The sequence below is a fragment of the Microcaecilia unicolor genome, chromosome 7 (genome assembly GCF_901765095.1).
Source record: "Microcaecilia unicolor chromosome 7, aMicUni1.1, whole genome shotgun sequence".
NCBI classification, from domain to species: Eukaryota; Metazoa; Chordata; class Amphibia; order Gymnophiona; family Siphonopidae; genus Microcaecilia; species Microcaecilia unicolor.
The window spans coordinates 171,249,232-171,274,782 of record NC_044037.1 but is presented as its reverse complement, the minus strand read 5'-3'; the positions used below and the strand labels follow the sequence as shown (position 1 = coordinate 171,274,782).

The following is a 25,551-nucleotide window of genomic DNA, read 5'->3' as shown; positions in this document are numbered from 1 at the left end:
CTGCATAGCTTTGGCCATCACTATTCCAGTGGTAGCCTTAAAGCCAGGCCATATATTAACATTCCCCTCTTCACCCTATCCCATAGGGTGACACCAGGGTTAACGTACCTTGGTACCATCCGTTCCAGAAGGTATTCTATGAGGCCATCAAATTATCTGAGTCTTAAGATCAACTGGTACAATTTGTTTAGTTTTCGGTTGAGACTTACTCAAACCTGTAGCGAGAAATGTTTTTATGAATGGGACTAATCCATGAGCTCATTTACAAAATCCCATGAAATATAGGTATGTGGGTAATAGCAATTTCAGGTGGATCATACTAATAGGCTGTTTAAGGTTGTAGGTATTCAGAATCCTTAAACAGGTCGGGATTCCTGGACCTTACTAGTACTCATCATTGGCATCCAATCATGAGCACTAATAAGTGGATAGCAAGTATGAGGTTGCCTCATACAGCAAAAATGGTCAATCCTAGGAAAATTTATATTAACCAAGGTCATGCATGGATCTTGACATATGCATAATGACCTGGAAGTATGGGAAGCATTGTATATATCCGTTACCCCTCTTGGAGCTTAGTCAAACCTACAGAAAGACATGCAGCTTAAGTAAGCCTACACCAAAGTCAAACAATTGCATAACAGGTTGATACTAACAGAGTTTACACCTACATTATGATATCAGAGCCAGTATTAGGGTTTGATGTTACCCTTGTATCTGAGCAATATCGACTTCAATTTAAATTACATAAACGGAAATAACGGGGAAACTCTTGGAAAAACATTTAGAACAATAAAGGAAATAAAACCTTTTCACTATCTAGACAGGATTACTGCTAAATTGAAAATAAAACATAATATGAATCTATAATGTCCATAAACAGCAACAGTAATTCTCAAATTAAGTATCAGTTCTAAATTCTCTTTCATCGATCATGGTTGAGGCGGTGGAAGCGCTGAAGAATCTGGACGGAGATCTGGAAGATCTAACAGGGCTGGGTTTTCAGGCTGGCTTGCTGAAGGAAGTTGCCGGTCTTGAGATGGTTAGGCTCGTAACATCTGGTTCTGCGGCTGAGTAAACACGTATATCTTTCACATGGACCCAAGACTTGTGGTCCAGTAGTTTGCAAGGTGTAACGATTATTGCCATAAACTTGGGGGATCTAACATCATTTGGGCCTGGATAGATCTTGAAGACGTACTTGTGGTGTACAAACTGGGATCTTTCCATGTCTTTATTCTAGGCATACACCATCATAATTAGTCCATCAAGAGCCAGAGGCTGGCAAAGGAATAAGCAAAATAACTGTATGCTTGAATGATACATTGCTATATCTTAGTGGGCATAATGTAGTGTGAATTGAATAGACATGAAAGACAATGTCAACATGGAGAAAACAGTGTTAATTAGGTGCAAAAGCAAAAGGGAACCCAGAAGGGTTCAATAATGAAAAGCCAATTTACATAAATAGCAAGACAGATTGGTAATTATTACAAAGGCATGATCAAATAACAATGGTAAAGTATATGGAACAAAAGAGAAGATTAAAAAAACAATTAGAATTTAGAGATGATGGTATGGAATCTTCACCTACGATGACTACCATTCACCAAGGGTTGAGCCCTCAGCTGCAGGAGGCCAGCAGGACTTACGAGCTAGATGATTCAGAAGGAAGGGTAGAGGCCAAAGCTTTGTGTAACTCCAGCAAGTGGAGAGCCTATCTCTTTTGCTCATGGACCAATTGATGCATCTGTCGAAACTCACGCTGAATAATGTCTCGTTTCTCACACCAGGTAATGTTGGGGTCTGTGCATCTGTCTTTTAATTTAGCGATTCTTTGCTGCAACATAGCCTTCAGATCAGATACATTATCGGGTAGCTCTTCTTTGCTAGCAGTCGTCTCCTCCATCTGGGGAAAGGCAAAACTTAAACAGACCAGTAGTGCAATTTATGTGGTTAAGTTATTGAAAGAAGTCAGAATGCTAGGAGGAGGGTCGTGGGTATAAATGGGGGCCAGGAAAGAGGCTTGGTAAGAAACAAAGCATCGAGAATGGAAAAAATTAAAAAAATTAAAAAAGCACCCTGAAGGGTGTAAGATAAAAATAGGCTTAATAATAAAAAAACAAAATATGATACATCTGAATTGCAGCAAGGCATATTCAGAAGGCAATGCCAGAAAAAGGTTCCTTGAAAAAAACATTCAAAAGTGCAGACACCAGTGATTGACCTTCACATAGAGTTTAAGTAACCCTTTTCAATCAGACAAAGAAGTAGGAAGAAGCATATCGCTTCAAGACAAATCCACCACGCGGCAAGAGTTAGTTGAAGCAAGGTGTTAGTTAAATACACAAAGCATAAATTCCAGGACCGCTGCACACAAATAAAAAGAGTAATAGTTGCCATATTGCGATAACCTGTTTTAAATAGAAAGGAATCAGAAAGTGGAGTGTATAATTTTCCCAATTTATGTCTGAAAGCTTCACCAATTCTCAGTCCAAGAATACTATAAAATCTATGATCAGCGCAAAATGCTCCCCCAAATGGCCAGTTCAAGGGAACATTTCTCGCATTCATTCCATATATTAAATATTTCTTCTTTCTTAGACAAGGAAATAATGAAAAGCTTTCAGATGTCACATATATCATAGAGAGATTTCAAAAATGAAGGCTTTATATTAATAAAAAAAATTAAAGAAGTGAATGTCACATCAATTTATACAGCCTAATAGTTAAAGCAGAAAACATTTTAACAATGAGCAATACACAGCTTTTATTTAAAAGGGATCTCGTATAAAGTAAAATGGCATAAATAAGTCAGTTCAGACATATATATATAAAAATAGACATAAAATGAATATCCTCTGGGGATCGCTCATCCCTGCAGTTGATAAGAACTCCCCAGGGAAGGTATGCATAAAAGCAAATAATTAACTTGCTGACTTAGTTAGGTCATTTGTATGGTATAATTATACAAATGCAATGAAACCAAGAAAAATATAAAATAAAAACATGTCACCTGTAATAGAAACAGAAACATCACACCAATACATATACAGAGAAATGGTTTCTGGATACTAAATGAGGAGCTGAGTAGTATAAGTAACTGAGAGCAACAAAATCAAATCGGGTTCGGGGTAACGCCTAGTCATTATGGGGTGGGTAATATTGATCCTTAGATCAGAGGTCACTGCGGACGGCGTTGATCCGGGTTCCACAAAGGGAACGACCGGCGATCCGGAGGATTTTGGCGAAATTGATTTCTAGGTCTGTTCCGTGGTGGTTGTGGACATTTACGTGCGTAATGTCCATATTGGTAACAGTGATAACATTGGACATCTGGATAGCGATCAGGACTAAAGCCAGAATGGTAGTTTCTAGGTCGTCTATTTGTGCCGGGTGGGCCTTTTTCAAGTTGAGACCGGCGGCCACGATTATTAGGGTAATCATTCCTACAGTCTTGGCGATGTGGGTTATCTAATGAGGGGAGGTCATTCGGTCGTCTGCGGTCTCTCTGTGAGACATGTAGCGATGGGGAGTCTGAAGGAGGTTGACGGTTTTGTCTATGAGCAAAGTGCCAGCATGGACATTCCATAGCGCAATGTCCCAATTGGAAACAAAGGTGGCTGGGAGTAGGCTGAGAGCGACAGTCCCGGCACTGATTGTTAGCTCTAGGAGCATTGAATTTATGTGGAATGGGTGAATCGCCTCTTGCAGGGGGCCGTCTACTAGGTCGTGGATTAAGATTCACCTCACCAGGTATCAATAACGATGTCAGATCGACAGTGTCTGGGATCACGTGATCAGTAATAGTCGATAGCCATCTACTGAGGATCTGATAGTGGAGATGACGGGTGGAATCGGGTGTGTATGTGTAAATAAAGTTTAATAACCTTTGCAGAGTTTTGGTATTAAAGGTGCCCTTACGGGGCCACGAGAGTCCAGGCTGAAACTTATTCCAGGAATGCCATATTTGGCAAAACTTTATAAGGTTTATGCGGTCTCCTGGGAAGTGATTTATCACTCTTTCAAGAGGCAGCATAATGAATTGGGTACCAGAACTCTGGTATGATAGAACACCGATATCTGGGTTGTGTCAAATAATATTGGCAAATTTAGTCTTATAAAACACTTATATCACTACTATCTGTTACTATAAGTATATCCAAGGGGGCCAGATATACCAGTTACGCAAAATCAAACACCTCACTAGAGGACACCTTAAAACAGGTGTATATTCCAAAATCTATATTTTTAGTTACTGTCACCCCAACCACGGTTAACCTGCCTATGGCAGATATTAGTCCCAATATGGGGTGTTTTACCGCAATTCCAGCTAGTACCAGTAATTGTCAATTGTTCTAACGTATTGCAAGATATAGAAATATAAAAGGTATAGAGTATAGGGAATTGGAGTAAAAATTTCCCAATTTTAAATTACAAAATGTAAACAAGGACCTGGCAATAATCTCCAGCCTGGAACAGCAGAGCTTGGCATCAAGTCTGTATATGTACGTATATGAGGGACGGACTGTATGGCACCTCAAGGGCGGCAGCCGATTCTGAAGGCTTTAAGGATCCAGCTGCGAAATAAAAATAAAGTGTACATATTATATAGTAAAAACTGGGCCTACCTAATTGGTAATGTAAGGCAGAAAATAAACTGTAAAGTTATGTTGGGAGCTGTGTATGGAAACAAAATATAGATAGTAAACAAGACATGATACTTCTATATACTATAATACATCACCCAATATATATAATGAATATAATGACGGAACCTGGTAAGCAAGTGGTCTAAAAATAAGCTCCAGACCTGTAACATGCTATAGGAAAAAAAAATGAACTAGATTAATAATAATATATATTGACCAGATCTAGAACCTGGTACAAGGTCAGTGGTTCAAAAAGCCGCTTCAGGGATAACAAGGAGACCTAGAAATGATAATGTGCTAACAGGTTACAAAAACATGCGATGATTATCCTGATAGTAGAACATGCAGAGACATAACACATTCATACTCCAACATAGGGACCCAAAATAAAAATTACCAATTGGCGAAAAGCTCAACGCTTTAATCGCAAGTGACATTAGGAGAAAGCAAGACAAAAACTGTGAACAGAAATATGCCTAGAGAGACAGTACAAAAGTAAATAAATACGTAGTGTCAGCTATTATATATTTATACTACTCTATCCCAAATTAATGAATACTACTCCCCAGAGTGTGCTTCTAAAGACAGCTACAACTTGCCTGCCAAAAACTACACTGGTAATTATTGGCCATGGGCTCCAACGCCATGATAGAGCCCTCAAAAAGGGACATTGCAAACACTCCCAAAAAGAACCCAAAAAACCTGCGAATAAGGTCCTCTGAGTCGAGGAGCAGCGGTCCAATGGGTTTCCGCTGATTAGCTACAACATAATCACCCCAATGAACCTTAAATGATCTACAAACCCGTAGCGCTACAACGCAGTAAAATAAAAATTTTATAGGTTACGCTCTCCCGCGTATACAACTAACCATTTCTAAACATTTTAAATACCCGAGTCAACCTGTACACAATCGCAACGAAAGTCGTTAGACGTCTCTTTATTAACCCCGCGGTCATCTATACAAGTAACTCATAGGTGGGCAATACTGCCGAAACCGCAGGCCACTCCGAAAATGGAATGGAAGTCTGCTTAAAATCTAATAATTGCGATACCGTCATCCATTGAAGGATCACCTCCAATGGGTGTAAGCCCCAGGCATCGATATCAAACCCAATAGTTATAGCGTGACACTGGTATATAAGAAAAGTATAGTATGTCCCAGGGAAAAGCCCCTGAAAATTACTATAGAAGTGATAGTAAAAATAGAGAGAAAAACGAAATATTTTCCAGCCAACAAGCCAGTGAAAGGAAACACCGATTTCAACAAAAGGCAAGAAAATGTATTTTAACAAAGACATTATAACATGTGTAGTCGGGAGTTATAGCCCTAGAATAAATGAAATAAAGTTAAATACATATTAAATGCTTTTGGGGTGGGTACTGGATAGGTTGGAAGTAGCATCTAAACAGGAAAATATAAGAGAAGCATATAATTCAATAAATTTTGAAACAGGACACTAGAATCGTGGTGTAAATATGACAAGTTAATACCCATAAATATGACAAATTAATACCCATACACTCAGAAAAGGAGGAAGCTTTTGTGGATAAACAGGTAAAAGGGAAAAAAAAAATAAATTAAAACATGTGATTCTTACACCAAGAACTTCCAATGATACGGCATAAAACATACATACTAGTCAGTGACTGAAATGGTATGTCTAAATGATGACAAACAGAACAGCTGCAGCATTAGAAGGAAAGAGAAGGTGGGGTGGGTTATAAAGAAACAACAGGAAATAACTTGAGATGTGAAGCAACGCTGTATTATCATGGCACGCAGCCATTATCTTCTCAATCGGAAAGATAAAACATATTTTATATGCATATCTATTAAGGTAAAAGCAAAGAAATGCTTCTTTAGCTCTTAATGTAACAATAAACCACTGTAATTTCTAGCAACTGTCTGTGTTGGATCCCGGTTTACAATGCTGTCGAGTAAAAATAGAAAATTTGTTATAAAGACTTACACAATTTAATTCATTATAGAACCATATTATTTAAAAGTGATTGTCATTCTCAGGACGTGGAAATATTCATCAGGAAATGTTATAACATAGCTCATTATTACAAGTGTTTAAAATAAGCCAGGACGAAAATCACAATGCAAGCGAGGAAGTGTAGTATTTCTTGTAGATAACGTTATAATATAGTCCTTAAAATGGGACTTAAATATGAGGACAATTTATAATTCTGACAATCTATAATACTGTTCAAAAATCAATGTTTCCTGAAGATAAGCAGGCTTGTATTAAACTAAGATCTCCTCACATCTAGCGCAGTATAACACAAACAGTAAAATAGATAGTGCAAACAATAGAAGTTGATGGGCGGGGATAGCATAACCCCTAGCTTATAACGGGAGCAGGATATAATCTATATAGCCTCAAGTTTACAGTATATAACATATTGAATCAAGCAGTCCAAGGAGACAATGCTTAATGATTACAAACAGCACAGGCTCAGCAGTTGAGGGGGGGGTGAAAAGTTATCGTTTTATTCAAAGGCAGTACTGTGAAAAAGATTCCGTTTCAGCATGGCTAGTACAGGAAGTCAGTACAATCTGCGTCTGGAAACTACAGCTTTTAATATAATTTAGCAATAATATTGTAAAGACTTTGAGAAAAACCAAAACATATTCCAAAAATCAAGGATATATACAGAAAATTATTATAAGGATTTAATGTTGATGTAGGTGTTATAGGAAAAGGAAAATAAAAACCAGAAGGGAAGAGTGCTTCTTGTGGTTAATTTGAGTTTACTGCTCACTGCAAGCATTGGACATAACGGCTATTGAAAATAGGACTATACAGCACACCGTAAGTTTAATTTTTCATATAAAAAGTTTATGCTGGTATAAATAATCAGGATATATCTAATCAAACATATTGGAGTTAAGGAACCAGGGAGTTGATGTTTGAAGAAGTATAACAATTCTAACTACATTGCTACTTTAATTGCTCAGATAGACCGCCGTAATCATTATGTGTTCATATGAAAGCTGAAACTGTCAATTCTACACTTAATACGACAGCTCCTTTAAGGCAAAAATTTCTAATGTCTTCTACTATGTCTTTAAAATAACGGCAATCTAAATTTCATTACTACCAGCATATTGCTTGATTCTGCTAAGTAAGGGTTAATTTTTAGTTTCCGGACTAAGGCTTCCTGGACGATTACGACAGGATTTATGTGCTAAGAAGCATTGTAATGTAATCACAGGAAACCATACTAGGACAAAGAAGGAGAAAGCTGGTTTTTAAAGGGGAAAGTCAAGTAATGTATGTTTGAAGGAAAGATACCCTTTTAAAACTTTGTAACCACATGGTGTGGTCTATCAAACTGTCACTTGCAGCACAAAAAGAAAGAAAAACCTGTCTCGGGGCTAAAATCACGGCTCAGAGACAGAATGAGAAAGCATTAGAGTCTCAGACGGTCTATTGTTTAAGGGAAATGAGATAAAAGAGAAAGAAACGCTCAAAAGTCAAAGCAATATGAGCAGAAAATTTTGGAAAGTGGGGGACAACGTCCTAATAAAATGACACAAAAGAGGAGAAAAAAGTATGCCCTGATAAAAGGAGAATGCAGAGTAAGACTAAAATGCAGTGCCATAATTTTAAAAGTGAAAGCAGAAATACATCCGTACAATCTTACATGCTCAGAGGTGCACGTATAACGGACTTGGCAGCATGAGGCATGAAAAGATAAGTCATTTTACAATTATGAGGGGAAACCGGAGTTGAAAGACATGAGAGAGAGTTAGTTAGACGGATTTTAGGAACAATACAGTTGACAGAGGGTTAAAAAGAATACCTGTGTAAATGACTGTTTAACTTGTACCACTTCAGCATAGAACAGGGACAAAAAACGAACGGAAAAGGGGAAAGAAAAAAAAAATCACTTTTTTGAGCTTTCAAAAGTGAACTGTAGAGCCTCCTCTGCCAAAGCAGTGCTGGACTGATAAGGCAGCTAAAGTGGGCAAGCTTCCCAGATTCTCATGTCCTTGAGATAGTGAACTACAGCACTTGTTAGGGAAAACCTTTAAAAGCTACAGAAAAAAATGGCAGTTTCGGGAGCCTGGATAAGGATAAGGATATCAAAAAATGTGAGAAAAAGGGGTTTAGAACTTACACCTCTTCGGGCAAGTTTAAATAGATTTACAAAGGCAGATTCGAAGCCCAAGAAGGAGTATATATATCAAATATGACAGTTACTAGTAATGTAATAAGCTTTGTTCCGGAAAGAGAATCAAAACTGACACCACATGGGACTGAGAAGGAAAAAGAAAAGTTTTCTAGGAAATCAAAAAATAAAAAAAAATGATTTCTGGTTTGCACAGGAAGCCAAAAAGGTGTATGTAAGGTATTAAGTTACCCCAGTTGGTACCGTGCGGGCCACACCCTTATAAATTTTACACGGACCACAGACATACAACGCAGTTATTCATACAAGACCAGGAAATGTGTGTAACAGCTGAAAAGATAGCACAGAATCATAAGATAGAAACTATACATCTGTCACATAAGTATACCCGGTACAGTTTTCCACAGGCATAAGGAGAAGCGGAAATCAGAGGTTGTAATGCAGCACTATGAAAAAGAGCCGAGAAAAGTGTGGACAGGAAGGGGGGCTGTGGGCTGATTGGTTAGAGAGAAAGCATAGTTCAGAGGACTGAAGGAACTGATTATACTTAGAGAGATAAGGGGAAAACAGCAGTTGGACGACGGTAAGCAGCTACAAAGCTGAACACCGTAATTACTGTTTTCAGCTGAATAGGAAAGAAAGTTATAGGAAGTCCAACAGAAAGAATGAGGAGGAATCAGCACAAGATCAAAAGTATGTGTCGCACACACAGAGTGAAGGCAATAGCAGATGTGAAAAGGTGGGGGCTGTCAGGTTTGAAGAGTGATTATAAGAACAGAGAAACCAGAAGGATTTTAAGGGAGAGCAATCTTAAAGCGTGCTGTTCTCCTAGAGTAAAGGAAATTCCCTCGATACGGGAACATCAAAGAAACTGTACAGAAAAGAAAAGAGCAGGAATAGACCCAGGGGACTAATAGGAAGAGGTAGGCAGAAGAAGTTAGGATGAAGGAGAACAGGAAAAGGGATTGGGGAAGAAAGTAAGGTCGACCGAAGAAGAAAGAACAGAATACATAGTGAGAACAAGGGGACAGGGATTTGAAAAGGAGGGATTAAGACAGAACACAGGGTGGAAAGATGAGAGAAAAAAGAGAAAAAAAAGTGATAGAAAAATAATATAGAACATTTGAACGCACAAAATAAGTATCCCCTCTTGCGTTCAAAAGAAGATAAAGAAGGTCAGCGAGTACTGTCAGCGTTCGGGGCTCACCACTGTTTAAATCCCCCCTCTTATAGACCTCTTTCTGACTCCGTCACACGGGGGACTAAAGGTACTTATTTCATATATCAGGTTCTGTATAGTTTCTCTAACCTCCATTGTCACCCAATCACAAGGGGGTGGCATTAGGAGCCGTAATTGAAAACTAATTCCCATAACTACTGCTTTCTGTCCAAAACTGAGTGTCACTTGTATGTGATCTACCTTAGGCTAAATGTTAGGTAAAGAGAAGATAGAATCCATAAAAATAGAGACAGAGATAGGTTTAAATAGATAGGTACATTTTATTCCTTACCCAAAGACAAGTCTTTAAGTTGATACAAATACAGACATCAGATTCTGGGTTTATCTGCACAGCGCCCTGCCGTCTGAGAGAAGCGTTGGGGAGGAGAACAAAACTAAGGCAAAATCTCCCCTCTTTTATACACAAACCTCTCCATAGAAGTGAATGGTGAGAAACCTTGCTCCTAATCTTTCTCACTTTCTGAGATGATACTTTCCCACGCGGTCTTATCAGCATGTTTTGGGAAGCGTTGAGATAACAGTTTCACATCTCCCTGTTGCAATACTTTTCACACCATCTTAAGAACTCTGTATGACCTCTGTATCATTTTATACAAAATTAATAAGCCCCATTTTATTCATCTGATCCATCATTCTTTCATTACAGGTGCTGTATTTGATTTAAAAATTGTACCAATTTGTGGCAGGACTCATTGTTCAGACCTGCTTTTTGCAGATTGTCAAATTTACTTGTTGTTTTGCCTAGTCAGTACTTTTTCAGTTGTTTTAGGCTGCATAGCTTTGGCCATCACTATTCCAGTGGTAGCCTTAAAGCCAGGCCATATATTAACAGTAGTTAACACACAACAGAACAAAAATCCTAGTTATTGCTGATGGAAGGGAGGAGAAAGTAGAAGGGAATAGGGAGGGCAGACAGGGTCAAAGAAATAATGAGCACTAATTGGCAATAATTAGAATTTACGTGCACAACTTGCTAAGCGTGTTCTGTAATTCACAGCACCTAAATTCTAATTCGCGGAACCAAAAGGGCGGGGAAATGGGCATTTCATGGGTGTTCCAAAATTTGCATGCACTATTATAGAATATGGCCCTCTGTGCCTAAATCTACGTGCCGTTATTTATGCCACGTTTTCCTTGGTGTCAATAGTTGCGCGTAATTCTAGACGCTGGAATATCAACTAAATATTCTATATACCGCACTTAAATCTAGGTGCTTCTTATAGAAGACGCTTAGGTGGAAATTTATTCTGCACAGATTTTTCAAACACCATATATGGAATCTAGCCCTTTATGCCTACTATTGACATGGCATACGTGCGCATTCCTAAATGTAGGCTTGTGAATGCTGACTTAAGCTTATATTGAACCATATTGGTCTATATTCTCCTCTAGAACACGTATCTTTATTTATATATTTATTAGGATTTATTTACCACCTTTTTGAAGGAATTCACTCAAGGCGGTGTACAGTAAGAATAAATCAAACATAACCCAATAAGGACAGTTGAAATAGAGCTGGGAGGGGGGAGGGGGGGAAATGTGGGGGAAAAATGAATACGTTTACATTGTTGTATTGTAATGATGCTCAATAAAATATTCAAACATTAAAAAAAAAAAAGAATAAATCAAACATGAGCAATAGACTGTTACAGCAGTAAAAATGTTCAAATAACAATACAAAGTATGGCATGCTATACTACTTATAATGTCAACACAACATGTAATAGAACATTTTAATTGACAGTTTAGGGTATAAACAAAGATGGAACTTATATATAGGTAAGTGAGTAAGAGGAGTTAGAAAGTAAGGTGACAAAAATAAAGAAAGTTGCACATACTTAATGAGCAGTTTCTGATACTCTCTTAAATGTCATTTGTAATGTGGTGTCCTATTGAGCAACTACCATGTGAGCACTTGTTTGTTTGATTCGATAGTTTGGGTGGGTTTGGATTGTTTTGGGACGGAACTTCATAGTTATTTGTTCATTCTGTCACAACATACATTTTTTAGTACTATTTTTTCATATGATCAGCGTGTAGAAGGAACACCTATATTCTGATCTGGCTGTTCATTGTTAATTTTGCAAATACTAATTAAAAAAATGGAAAGAAAAAAAGAACAGAATCTGGGTGCCCAGATGCCATTGTAGAATTAGTGCTCAGTGCATTGTATCTAGGTGCTAAGTTTGTGACACCCAGTTATAGAATTGCCCCCAAATGGTTTACAATAAAATAAACTACACAAATAAAATAGAATATTAACATCTCACAATAACACCACCCAGTCCCATATAATGGTGGTTTTATATGAGTTGATATTTCAGTAAAGAGAATTGAACTGAAATTACAAACGCACACACCTTCTCTCCCTCTAAACAGCCAACGAAACTCTCCTCTAAGCACATGAGAGGAGGGTATTCTACCACCGTAGACTCATATAAACATTCCCCCCAATAGTCAGCGCTGTTTAACTGGCCAGACCAACTGCTGACCGGTTAAATAGCGCTTAACCAGCTATCCACCGATATTCAGCAGGGGGATAACCGGTAGTCCCCTGCTGAATATCCCCGGTTAGCGGCTAGCAGATAGCTGGTTATATCACCCGATACAACTGGCTATCTGCCAATTTTTAAAGCTGGTTTAACAACTATATTTGGTCGCATGAAAATGTGGGATATTTTTTAACCAGCCAAAAATAAACAAGATGTTCAATGCCAGTCACTGGAAATGGCCCGGCATTGAATATCCGAGCTCAGCACCGACTACATCTGTTATCCAGTCTAACTCCTACGGTCTGAATATTGGCCTCACTGTTTCTATGCACATATGAAGACATGCTTCAGATACAACAGTGGAAGATGAACATAGGATCAACAGGCTGATGTTGGTTGATGCTTTATTTCAAAGCACAAACCTGTTCATTACAGATATTGTCGGCAGGTGTTGTGTGAAACAGTACGGACAGCAAAGCTGACACCGATTGCGGCCCGGCTTCAGGAGCTGGAGGGTAGAATCGATCAGCATGTTATCCCCAAAGAGGTAAGGAATGACAGATAGCATGAAGTCTTTGCTCTCAGCAGAGGGTAGTCGAGTAGGAGTAGCAAATTAGATATTTATGACCATCTCTGGGGGAAAAAGTGATGGAAGAAGTAGTTCCAAAATGTTGAGAATGGCCAGTTTTTTATGCCAGGAAGTTCATAAGCAGTCTGAAAATGTAACGTGCTAACTTCTTTTTTTTTTTTTCGGGGAAGAGTATAGGGTTTGTATTACAAATTGTTTGCTCTTAACAGAATTCCTCACAACCTCATGTTTTGTTTCTGGTGATTTTAGTCACCTTTTCCCAGAGATGGTCACATTTATGTTCTTACCAGTGCAAAAAGCAAAAGAAAGAGGCCCTGGATTGTATATCTGATTATTGGCAATGTGTTTTTTTTTCCTTTAGCAGAAATATGTCTGGCTTAGTAGAAAGTCACACCAAGCTGGCTTGCTGTTATTTATTTGGCTCATCTGAAATGAGTTTTGCCAGTTCTACTGTTCTGATTTCCACAGAAGAGGCCTGCTTCTCTTACTCAGAACACAATCAACGTCGTCCTGCTTCAGGGCCATTTTTCACTTTAGATATTTTAAGTGAAATCATGACGTAATCATGATACAAACTTATTTAATCAAAAGCATATTCTTTTGGCTAGAAAACCACTTTTTTATTTTTTCAGTATTTATAGTAATCTTTGAGAATTGTTTTATAAAGGCATTTGAAATAAGAGTACCTTTGTACATGAGTGAAATGTCCAGTAATCCAAGACAACAGTAAGGTTCTGTTTACCAAAGTTTATTAATACCGATGTGAGCATTAACAAATGCTAAAAATTGTGTGACTGCTATAATGTGTGTGAGTGCTAGCATTACTTAGCGCAGTTTAATGCATCAGGCCACGTTAATATGAACAGATGTGAAAAAGGTGCTAGTGAACTTTGTTGCATGCAAATTCATGCAAACAGAAACAAAAAAAAGGCAAAGATCTGCCACAGAAATGGCAAATCAAAAGAAAAAAAGCAGATCAAAAAAGACAAAAAAATAGAACAGGAAATTCATGCAAAGCAACCCATTTGACATTAAAGTGGGTTACCAAAAATTACAGTTAGTAAAGTGATTTGCATTATTTCATCAGCTAACACTAAACTTAACTATATGGAAAATGAATTAAGTTGTAATGTTGGGCTCGAGCAGCTGATAAAAACGTCAGTGAGAACTCTGATCTCCCCCCCCCCCCCCCACCCCGACATAACTTTCTAAATTAAGATTAGGCTCCCGTAGTCTGATGCCCAAGTTAATGCACAGAACCCCTCAAACTAGTTTCCTGTCCCTTCCAAAACATCTTGCTCAGTGTGCTCTGGATCCCCCACAACCCAGTCTATCCCTTCAGAGGTCCTTTAGGTAGTCTTCGGGTGCCATTTTGAATTTTGGTGCTGATTGGGGGGGAGGGAAGGGAGAAAGGATACTAAATATTTGAAAACATTCTCTCGGTTTTGGTTGAGTAACAGGGTTTGTAGAAGCAGATTTCTTTTATTTAGCTTTTTCTCATTTATTTTACGTATAAAATTTGTTTTCATTCTGAATACTTTTAACTATATTTTTTTGTCCTCGGTTTACTTTGGTACGTTTGATGGGTCATATGCTTATCTCAAGAACAAAGAAAAACAATTAGGGTAGACCAATGTAATTCCAACCAGGGGAAACAATTTATTGATAATACTAAAAATATGTAAGATACAAAGGCTGGTAAGTCCAGAATATCAAGAAGACTGAATGGACTCTACGCAGTCCTGCGTTTCAGCATGGCAAGCGCTTGCCTCAGGAGTCAGATATTCTAGTCTAGTTGACAATGGAAAATTGTTAGCCAGTGAATGGCAGTACAGGGATTTCAGCCAATAAGGCTGAAACTATAAAAGTTGTAACACTGTCAAAATGATGAAACAAAGTGTAGAAATGAGATTGTTTATGTGTCAAAGAAGTCAGAATAAGAGCTCTTATGCTATCTTTTCTGACACATAAATGGTCTTTCTTGACACATGAACGATCTGATTTCTGCACTTTGTTGTTTCATCATTTTGACGGTGTTATAGCTTTGTTATGGTGTGCCTTATTGGCTGATATTCCTGCACTGCCATTCACTGGCTAACAATTTTCCGTTGCCAACTAGACTGGAATATCTCTGACTCCTGAGGCAGGCACTCGCCACACCGAAATACAGGACTGCGTCGAGTCTATTTAGTCTTCTTGATATTTTGGACTTACCAGCCTTTGTATCTTATGTATTTTTAGTATTATCAATAAATTGTTTCTCCTGGTTGGAATTACATTGGTCTCTGCCAGTTGTTTTTCTTTGTTCTTTTGTTGTGCTTTCAGGGCAGTCTTCTTTTCTCGTATGCTTATCTGCCATTTTCTCAGAAGTATTCTTTGTATGAAAAATGATGGCAGTCATGCTGGTTGATTACTCATATATACAGTGCAGTTGACATGTCTCTGTCTGCTCTCTATTTAACCTCTAGATATAACGGCTGTAGATAAAAGCTGTTTTCTCTCATGGTAGTTTCACTGATTCTCACTGATGTTTGATTGAACTGTTTCATTTCAGACTCTGGTGCTCTACGCTCTTGGTGTAGTTCTCCAGGATAGCACAGCCTGGCCATCGGCCTACAGGTACTCGACATCTGGACCTTGGTACAGTAGATTATGTGTCAAGCCCATTTGCTTTGTGCATCTACTATTGCTGCTGGTGCTTTGCTGTGGTTCTGTGGATTCTTTTACAGTATCGGAACAAACTGGTCCATATCTGGTAACGTCAACATATATGTAGCAGCTTTCATTTATTCAGACTGGCAGCACTTAGTAGGGACTTTGGTGTGGTAGTACAAGACTAACATTCTTTTGATATTGAAAATCTGATTTTACAATATCTGGGGCCTAGCTAGAGGTGTTCAAAAGTGGACCATATTAAAATGCCATCCATTCCACCATCTCAGAAATAAACTGACCCAAATAGAGAAGACAAATATTTGCAATAATATAAATCTGTACTCCCCCCCCCCCAAAAAAAAAAAAAAAAACCCTAAATACGCAGAACACAATGAAGGCTCGCAATAATTTTAAAAAGAGGGTTGCTGGTAAGAGGTTGGTGTCAAGACTATGTTGCACCTAACTAATGAACTTCCCTTTCAGTCTGTAAATTTGCACTAAAACAGATTAGTGCCACAATTTGCAGCTCCAGCGCTTTGCACCATTAAATCCACATCATAGCTTAACTTAGCCAATCCCCGATGTCCACAAACACGTCTTTACTCATACCCCCGGATTCTATATAGCGTGCCTAGAGATCAACGCCGAAATCTACGCATATTCTACAACAATGCATGTAACTTAATTGGCTTAACAAGCTAATCAGTGTTGATAACACCACTTAACAAGCAATAATGAGTACTAATTGGCAATAATTAGAATTTACACACACAACTCTATAAGCATATTCTGTAATGAACTGCGCCTAAATTCTAATGCGTTCAGTTCAAAAGGGGCATCGCTATGGGCTGGGAAATGGGCGTTTCGTGGGCACTCCAGAATATGACCCAGTGCACGTAAATCTACGCGTGGGGATTTAGGCCACATTTTTGTTGGCCTAAGTGGACGCGCATTGTTTTAGGCACTAGAATTTTTGCCTAAGCATATTTTGCATACCGTGCCTAAATCTAGGTGCTGCTTATAGAATATGCACAGGGGGAAACCTTAACTACACGGATTTTTTCGGCACCTTATAGAGAATCTAGCCCATAGTATGTTGAGCACAATTAAGGTGTCATGTCATGGTGCTCCTTTTCAAAGTTACATTGTAACCTATGGAACTTTGTAAGTCTATGTGCTTTGAAAATGAGCCTTTAAATCTCCAGCTTAAATTACCGCGATGCTTCAGAGGTGAATTGTTTGATATATCAAAATTGTATAAATATCAAGAAGCCACATAAATTATTACAAGTGTAATGCTGTCGCTTATCTCCATGACTTGCTCCATATGCAAAGATGAGACCAGCACCAGTCCATTGAGGTTCCCCATTTATTGACTCTGCTTCAAGATTAGCATAAGCACGTTACAGGCAGCAGACTTTAAAAAATAAAAACCACGGTAGAAGCACTACTCTTTCAGAATTATATACAGCAGGCTTCAGTACTGGTTCTTCTACCGCTTTTTTTAAAGACATTTGCTGCCTGACATTGTTGTTCTGTGAAGTTCCGGTGCAGGTCCCTGAAGCAGAATATGGTAATGCTTGTGGCTTCTTGATATTTTTCATGTTTTCCCATTGCACAATTTACTATGTAGCTTTACAGCAATTTACATTGGAGATGTGCTCAACACATTATGATTAAAGACATGTTTATGGACATTGGGGACTGGCTTAGCTTACATGGTGCATAGAGGTGGCGTCGCAGATTGTGGCATTGATCTGTTCTAGTGTGCATTTATAGGCAGAGAGAAATTCAAGCTGCAATATGTTATATAACATGGTCTTGATAATGACAGCGTGCCAGCTCCTCCCTTTTTATTTCTATAAGTCTTTATTGCATGTTCTGCAAATTTTTTTGGTTTCAGAGTCGTACAGATTTATATTATCATCTGCCATGACAAGTGTATATTACTAAAATAGTAGTGCTAGATGCTCTCAAAAGTACCCTGTGGTTTTGCAGGTTGGCATGAACTGAGAGAATTCTTCCATTCTCAATAGTGTTCTGACGTTCCACTGACAGCCGAGGGTGGGGGAAGCTTTAAAGGCTGCTGGTTGCTTTGCATCTAGACTAAAGCAGCAGAGTAAAACGCAGGTCTGCACATATGCACTGTGTGCTTCCAAGAGGAGGTATTTATCAGTTGCATCAGCTACTGTGAAGTGCTGCTTGGAAGCACATCTTGCATATTATTTATATGTTCACTTGTGGAACGCAATATGTACCTTTTATGATGGGCTGTGGTCAACCTAACAAGTCTCCATAATTGATTTCCCTTTCCTACTATATTCACACTTCATCTGTACCACTCTAATCCTGTTGGCATGATGTTCTGAGGGGGCGTCAGCACAGTGGTTCCCTGATTCATTTAGAGTCATAATGCTGGAGTGTATTCGCTGTACAGAAGGAGCTTTCAGAAGCTTCAAACACGGATCTCTCTGCAGGGATGAAATACAGATCAGGAAGGGAACAGGACCAATGATTTTGTTGTATAGTTTAAGTGCACACTGACTTACGTAAAATGTATTTATTGGTACTAGAGCTGCAGTAACTGGTGAAACATGCCTCGAGAAGGAGTTGTGGTTATTATACTTGGGATATCAATTATTTTTTTATCACATTTGATATTCCACTTACTGCAGTAATCATGAAGAAGATCATAACACTAAATAAAGCAAATCAACTGCAATAGTATGACAATATCAATTGTGCAGTACATCTAAATCACATGGTAGTTCTCTTTCCACTCTTCGAGTTGAAATGACTCCAGCTTGCACAGTCCGCATCCATTTTTTTTTTTTTGTATGTGATTTGATAATGCTTTGGCAGTTGTTATTGAGGCTTATTTGGATGTGGCTCAAGGTACGTTACATTCAGGTACAGTAGGCATTTCCCCATCTCCGGTGGGCTTACTATCTAAAGGGTCCTTTTATTAAGATGCTGTAAAAAATGGCCTTAGTGTGCACCCTTATATGAGTCTTTTCAACATGCTAAAGGCCATTTTACTACAGCCATAAAAATGTCTTTTTTTTTTTTTGCATTAATGAGCATACACTAATGTTTCATTATGTAAAATGACTGCTTGAGCACTTACCGCCACCCGTTTTGTAGGCAGAAAGGGCTCACGTCTGTGGCGTAGCCACGGGTGGACTGGGGCCCACCCAATTTGGGCTCAGGCCCACCCAAACTTTCATGTCCTTTATGCCCAGATGATCAAAAGCCCCATTCTGTTCCAAACAGTGCTCTAAAAATAGCACTGGAACAGTATAGGTCTTTACCGCCCCTATGATCAGAGATAATAGCATGCAAATTTATGCACGCTATTATATCTGATCATAAGGTAAAGTGTTTGACAGGTCCGGGCTGTCAAACTCACAGACCAGTCAAACACAGGGGCTGGAGGTCCATGGGACCGCCAGACCTCAAACAGCAATGCCCTGGTGGCCTAGTGCCACCACCAAACCCCCCACGCCAAGCCAGTGACACGGGGGCTGGAGGTCTAGTGGGCCTCCAGTCCTTTTGCCCCCCCCCCCCCCCCAATGCAAGTTCATGGGGTGCTGGAGATCTGGTGGATCTCCAGCCCCCTATCCCCCCCCCCCCATTTGCATCCCCCCAAAAAAGCCCTGGTGTCCCAGTGGGCTGCAGATCAAGCCCCCCTAGCCTGGTGGTCTAACAGCCTTCTTCCCTGACCCCCCCCCCCCCCCTTCGTACCTTTGTTGGAGGAGAGAGGTAGTACACTCCCTCCTCTTCCATTGCGTTGAAAATGGCGGCACCCAGCCCTGCCCAGTGCATTCTGGGATGCGCTGGGCGAGGCTTTACACCTTTTATGGTGTTAAGATCTGATTTGACTAAACGATTAGCTTTTGATTTAGTTATTACTACTACTACTACTTATCATTTCTAAAGCGCTACTAGACGTACACAGCGACACTATGCTGTGACAACAGCTTCGGTATTTTCAGTAGCGGGACCACTTATGTGGAATGCGTTACTTGCGCTTGAGGGCTAGTATTTTCCAATTGAAGAAGATGTTAAAACCGCAGCTTTTTGTTCAGGCCTTTTTTACTTGAGAGAAACTGTACTAATGGAGAGTTGTATATGGCAGTATTTTGATGGTGAGTTATGGTGATAGAGAATGTATATGGCAGTACTTCCTGTCTGACGTTTGTGTATTAGTTTTTAATATGTATGTTTTTGTGGTAGCAGCTTAGGTTGTAAATGGGCTAGAAGTAAAAATAAATAAACTGTCTACTATTGTAATTTTAGCGACATGTTGGCAGATAGCACTGTTAGTGGCTAGCCTTTGAAACATATGTAGCTGTCTGTAGTCACTAGGGGACACGTGATTTAGGAAGGGGGGGGTGAGGGATCCATTCATCAGTTAAAGGGGTACGGAAACCAAGAAAGATTAAGAACTGCTGGAAATAAACACTTGAGCTATTTTATCAAGCTGTAATTCAGCAATACTTAGCAGAGTCTCCTTTCTTTGATATAGTCTCTGATTGATTGATAACTAATTCCTTTCTCAAAGAAAGCATGTTCTCCTTGTGTAGTTTTAACCATTGATAGATGGATTGTATTTTATAAAATGTTGATTTTTTTTAACCTTTTTATCTTACATGAAAGAGAATACTGACAAGTCCCTACAACCTCCTGCCCTCTTCCCCCAGTAGCCTCTTTCTGCATCATGGAAATCCCTTGTGTATCTCCCTTTAGTGCTGCCCTTTGCAGGATAGCAGGCTTTGTTATATAGCAATACTTGGTTCTTGCTTCCCTGTGGAGACTGTATGTGCATGTCACTGTGAAAGTGCATGAAAAAGCAGTCTTGAACTAGTACTTCCAGCACCATTGTTCATTTCAGATTCTTTTTCATGCTGAGAAGCTGTTGTCTGGGAGCTTGCATGCTGGCTAAAAGGAACATTGTATTCCTGTGGTCTCCAGGTAGCATATTTTGGACATGGCTGTCTGCCTTATTTACAGAATATTTAAGTATGAGTTAAGTTTCAAGAGAGGAAATAGTAATGCCAGAGGTGCTCAGAAATCCATTTTCCTAATTTCTAAGATTGTCTTGCATCTCTTTTATTTAAAAAATCCACCCTTCTGCAGCTCATAGTATTTACGGTAAGCAGTATTTCTCTATCAAACATGTGTCTTTGCATCTTTACCTGTAGGCATATTGTGTTGTAGCTAAATGATTGATATACAAGTGTTGATGAACGCTCTAGTATAGCAGGATAATATTGACTTGTCAGCTTCCAACCCCTATGCGGACGATATTACTATCTACATCCCCTTCCATACCACCATATCGGAAATCGCTGATCGCATCGACTCTTGCCTCTCCACCATTTCGCATTGGGCTCAGGTCTTTTGCTTTAAATTAAACAAGGAAAAAACTAAATGTCTCGTTCTCTCGTCCACCTATGCCCAGATTACCGACACAATGCTGCCACTAAAGGGCTACTCTCTCCCAATTTCCAACAGTCTGCGACTCTTAGGAGTGCACCTGGACCAGCACCTCCAGTTGGATAATCACGTGCATTTGGTCTCCAAACGAATGTTTCATGCTATGTGGAGGCTAAGACGCATACGATGCCTCCTTACCAGAGCCCTATTCCGTGCCCTTGTGCACTGGCTGGTTCTCTCCCAATTTATGCGGGCTGCAAGATCTCCTTACTGAAAGAGTTCCAGACAGTCCAGAACACTGCTGCGAGACTGATTCTAGGAGAACGCCGTTATGCTCATGCCGAGCCTCTGCGCTTCAGGCTCCACTGGCTACTTGTAAAGGAGCGCATCACTTTTAAGCTCTGCTCCTTAACCCACAAAATCATCTATGGGTTGGCTCCCATTGATCGACCTTCCACCCAGGAATGCCACGCCTGCTGCACGGACATATCTCCATCTACACTTCCCAAATTGTAAGGGTGTCAAGTACAAAAGGATTTTCACCTCTTCCTTCTGCTACTGGTGCCCTAAATCCTGGAACGCTCTCCCGCAGCACCTTAAAGCACAAATGGACCACAGCCTTTTCAAAAAGCTGCTGAAAACCCACTTCTTTACCAAAAGCTACACCCCTAGTTACTCCGCAAATTGATAACCCCCTCCTGCTCCCCACCCTGCTCAGCTTTCTGTTGCTAGTTATTTTTTCCCACCGTCTATCCTCTGTCTCCTCTGCACTGTGTTTCTGCTTGGTTGTATATTTGTCTAACTTTTGTAAGCCACATTGTGCCTGCATGAGTGGGAAAATGTGGAATATAATTGAACAATAAATAAATAAATAGATGGTTTCCACATTGTTGGTGTTCTGAGCACACACCTTCTCTAGAAGCATGAGTTGTTTCAGGAAGGCTCCTATCCCCCTGTGCCTTTGGCATGACTGGCAGCCTTACATATAGAGGCCAACTTCTATATGTAAGGTTTCGGTTACAATGTCGAAACTGGCCCAAAATCCTTTTTCTGCCTGGCTTTAGTTTCAGCCAAATGGCTACAGCCTTGGTTTTGGCCAAAACTGACTATGTGTTTTTGATGGAAGCCAAAAAGTTGTGCTTTGTCCTGTTTATCTCCCTGCCTCCCCCTCCTTTCTGAACAAGAGTTGCCTTTCCTCTCTGCCCATTGTTAGGGACCCCCCTCAGGCCTATCTTACAATCCCTGGCATTCTAGGAGTGTAGGGTTCTGCTCTCAAAATAGCTGTCATGACCTCTAGTGGCAATCTTGGAGACTGCTGCTGCTTTTTAACATAAGTGACCTAGAGATGGGGGTAACTAGTGAGGTAATCAAATTTGCTGATGACACAAAGTTATTCAAAGTTGTCAAATCGCGGGAAGATTGTGAAAAATTACAAGAGGACCTTATGAGACTGGGAGACTGGGCGTCTAAATGGCAGATGACATTTAATGTGAACAAGTGCAAAGTGATGCATGTGGGAAAGAGGAACCCAAACTATAACTACGTCATGCAGGGTTCAGCATTAGGAGTCACAGACCAATAAAGGGATCTAGGTGTCATCATTGAGGATACTTTGAAACCTTCTGCTCAATGTGCTGCTGCAGCTAGGAAAGCAAATAGAATGTTGGATATTATTAGGAAAGGGATGGAAAACAAAAATGAGGATATTATTCTGCTGTTGTATCGCTCCATGGTGCGACCGCACCTTGAGTATTGTGTTCAATTCTGGTCGCCGCACTTCAAAAAACATATAGTGGAATTAGTAAAGGTGCAGAGAAGGGCAACAAAGTTGATACAGGGGATGGGACGACTTCCTTATGAGGAAAGGCTGAAGAGGCTGGGGCTCTTCATCTTGGAGAAAAGGTGGCTGACGGGAGATATGATAGAGGTCTATAAGATAATGAGTGGAATGGAACGGGTCGATGTGGAGCGTCTGTTTACGCTTTTCAAAAATACTAGGACAAGGGGGCATGCGATGAAGCTGCAGTGTAGTAAATTTAAAACGAATCGGAGGACATTTTTCTTCACTCAGCGCGTAGTTAGACTCTGGAATTCGTTGCCGGAAAAAGTGGTTATGGCGGTTGACTTAGCGGACTTTTAAAAAGAGTTGGACGGCTTCCTGGAGGAAAAGGCCATAGAATGTTATTGAATGGACGTGGGAATAATCCACTATTTCTAGGATGGGCGGGACAAATTGTTTGTTCTTTTGGCCGCTGTCAGAGGCAGGGTGCTGGGATTGATGGACCCTTGGTCTGTCCTGGCATGGCAATGCTTATGTACTTAGGTTACAGCAGCCATTTTGAGAGTAGAGCTGTCATGGACAAGAGCAACTGGGGATCACTCCTGCTCTGACTATGCCACAAGAGATTGTAAGGTGGGGTGGGGGGGGCTACTCTTTGCATTCTTTTTGTTTTTTTGTGTATGTATACTGTAGTTTATATTATAAATGGAGTGCTCCAAATACATGCTTTCGATACAAAAGTTTAACAGGAATTTATGTTTGTAAATTTAGGATGATAAACTCCTTAGGAATTAGCCTCTCTCTGGAGATATAACATCAGCTGTCACTCCAAATAGAGTGCAAAGACAGCCTTTGTAAAAGCACTTTGGCGGTTTCAGTTTTCATTAGCTGATGTTCATGTGTGCAGAGACTGTTTTACTTAGAGTTAAAATATGGTCTTTAATTATTTAAATTATTATATATATATTCTAGCTTGGATATTATTTGGGTGTTTCTAAAGAATTTCTAGGCTCTGTTGGGTATGATAAAGATACAGTGTTTTAATGAAATGTGTTGTGCAGAAGCTAGATTCTATGAGAGGAATTTTCAGTGATTGTCTTCAAGCTTATACTGTTAGTAGGGAAATATTATAATGAAGTTGATAAATTAGAAAATAATTTAAGAAATGTATTGCTCTTTATTGTAATGTTTCAGAGCATATAGTCTTTGTGTTCAGTGACATTAATGTGCTTTTTTAAAAAAAAAAATTGTTTTTTTTGTTTGTTTTTTTGTTACATTTGTACCCCGCGCTTTCCCACTCATAGCAGGCTCAATGCGGCTTACATGGGGCAATGGAGGGTTAAGTGACTTGCCCAGAGTCACAAGGAGCTGCCTGTGCCTGAAGTGGGAATCGAACTCAGTTCCTCAGTTCCTCAGTTCCCCAGGACCAAAGTCCACCACCCTATGTTCGCAGTGTTTAAACAACTGTCTGGACTCCATTACTCTATTTTATAAGAATCTATATCATGCTTGGCCTTTAACTAAAATGGGAAACATCTCAAGGGTACTATTTCTTGCTACTTGTGCACGGTTTGGGTAAGCATAAAAAGCCAGTAATCATGATTTTTTTTTAACGTTCTCACAAAGGTACTGTCTCAGAGGATATCTAACTACATCTGTAATGACTTGGGAACCTAAATGTGCCAGACTGGTTGAGAAGTCTTTTTTCAAAATGACCTTCCCGGTTGTCAGCCTGTACTTGCAGTTCCTGGGACTGAAGAGTAACAATTTCCTGTGGGATTAGCAGAGGGCTGCCAATTGCAAGCTCTGACAATCCCCAGTGGACCTCATCAGTTCACATTCATACAGCCAAACTTTAGTTTTCAGTTTCGGCCGAAATCAGGCAATAAGTTTCAGTAGCAGTTTCAGTTGGCCTTTACTTACAGGTGTATTCTCCAGCTCTGAATGCCACTTTAAGATTAACAACAGTCTGAGCGTAACTTCAGATCTGGTGTTTGGTAATATAGTCAGTGATCTTTGGAGTTCTTCCCACAATACCGTGAGAAATGTAAGGTTACTACTAATTTCTGCTTTGTTTGTGTCATGTCCCCTACCTCAACGCAAGCGGCGTCCTCGGGCTGCGCGGGGTCCCATCAGCACACACACTTGACTGGCACTGCCTGAGCCATGTGTGTGTAGTCCTCTCTGGGTTTGTTCAGAGAGCGGTGGTTGCAGGCTCCTTAATTGCTTTGCTTCCATGCACCTGTTTCTGTTCTCTCTCTGCCTGGCTTCCAGGCTCCTTGATTGCTTTGCTTCCACCCACCTGGGTCTGCTCTTCCTCTGCCTGGCTTCTCTTGCTTCTCTCTTATTGGTCTCTCGATTCCTCCTTCCTCTGCTCTTGTCCTGTGGCTGTGCCCCTTCTCCCTGCTGATGTCAGACGCCAGCACTTTATCAGCTGAGGTCTCCCTGGACTCCATGCTTTGGCTTCTACTTTGGTAGGTGTTTCTAACTCTGTAGTCTGCTTCTTATCTACTGGTCCCTCGTTGCTGACTTTGCCTGTACCTGGATTACCCTTCTGCCT

At 39.9% G+C, this 25,551-nt stretch overlaps 1 protein-coding gene across 1 annotated transcript in view; it reads left to right on the top strand.

Annotated features, from left to right (window-relative positions):
• LOC115474674 (cytochrome P450 20A1) overlaps positions 1–25,551 on the top strand; it is a 90,646-nt gene that overhangs the window by 49,158 nt on the left and 15,937 nt on the right. Inside the window, exons 11-12 of the mRNA XM_030210272.1 lie at positions 12,964–13,075; positions 15,672–15,736. Coding sequence (XP_030066132.1) covers positions 12,964–13,075; positions 15,672–15,736 — 177 coding nt within the window. The remainder of the gene's footprint in view (positions 1–12,963; positions 13,076–15,671; positions 15,737–25,551) is intronic.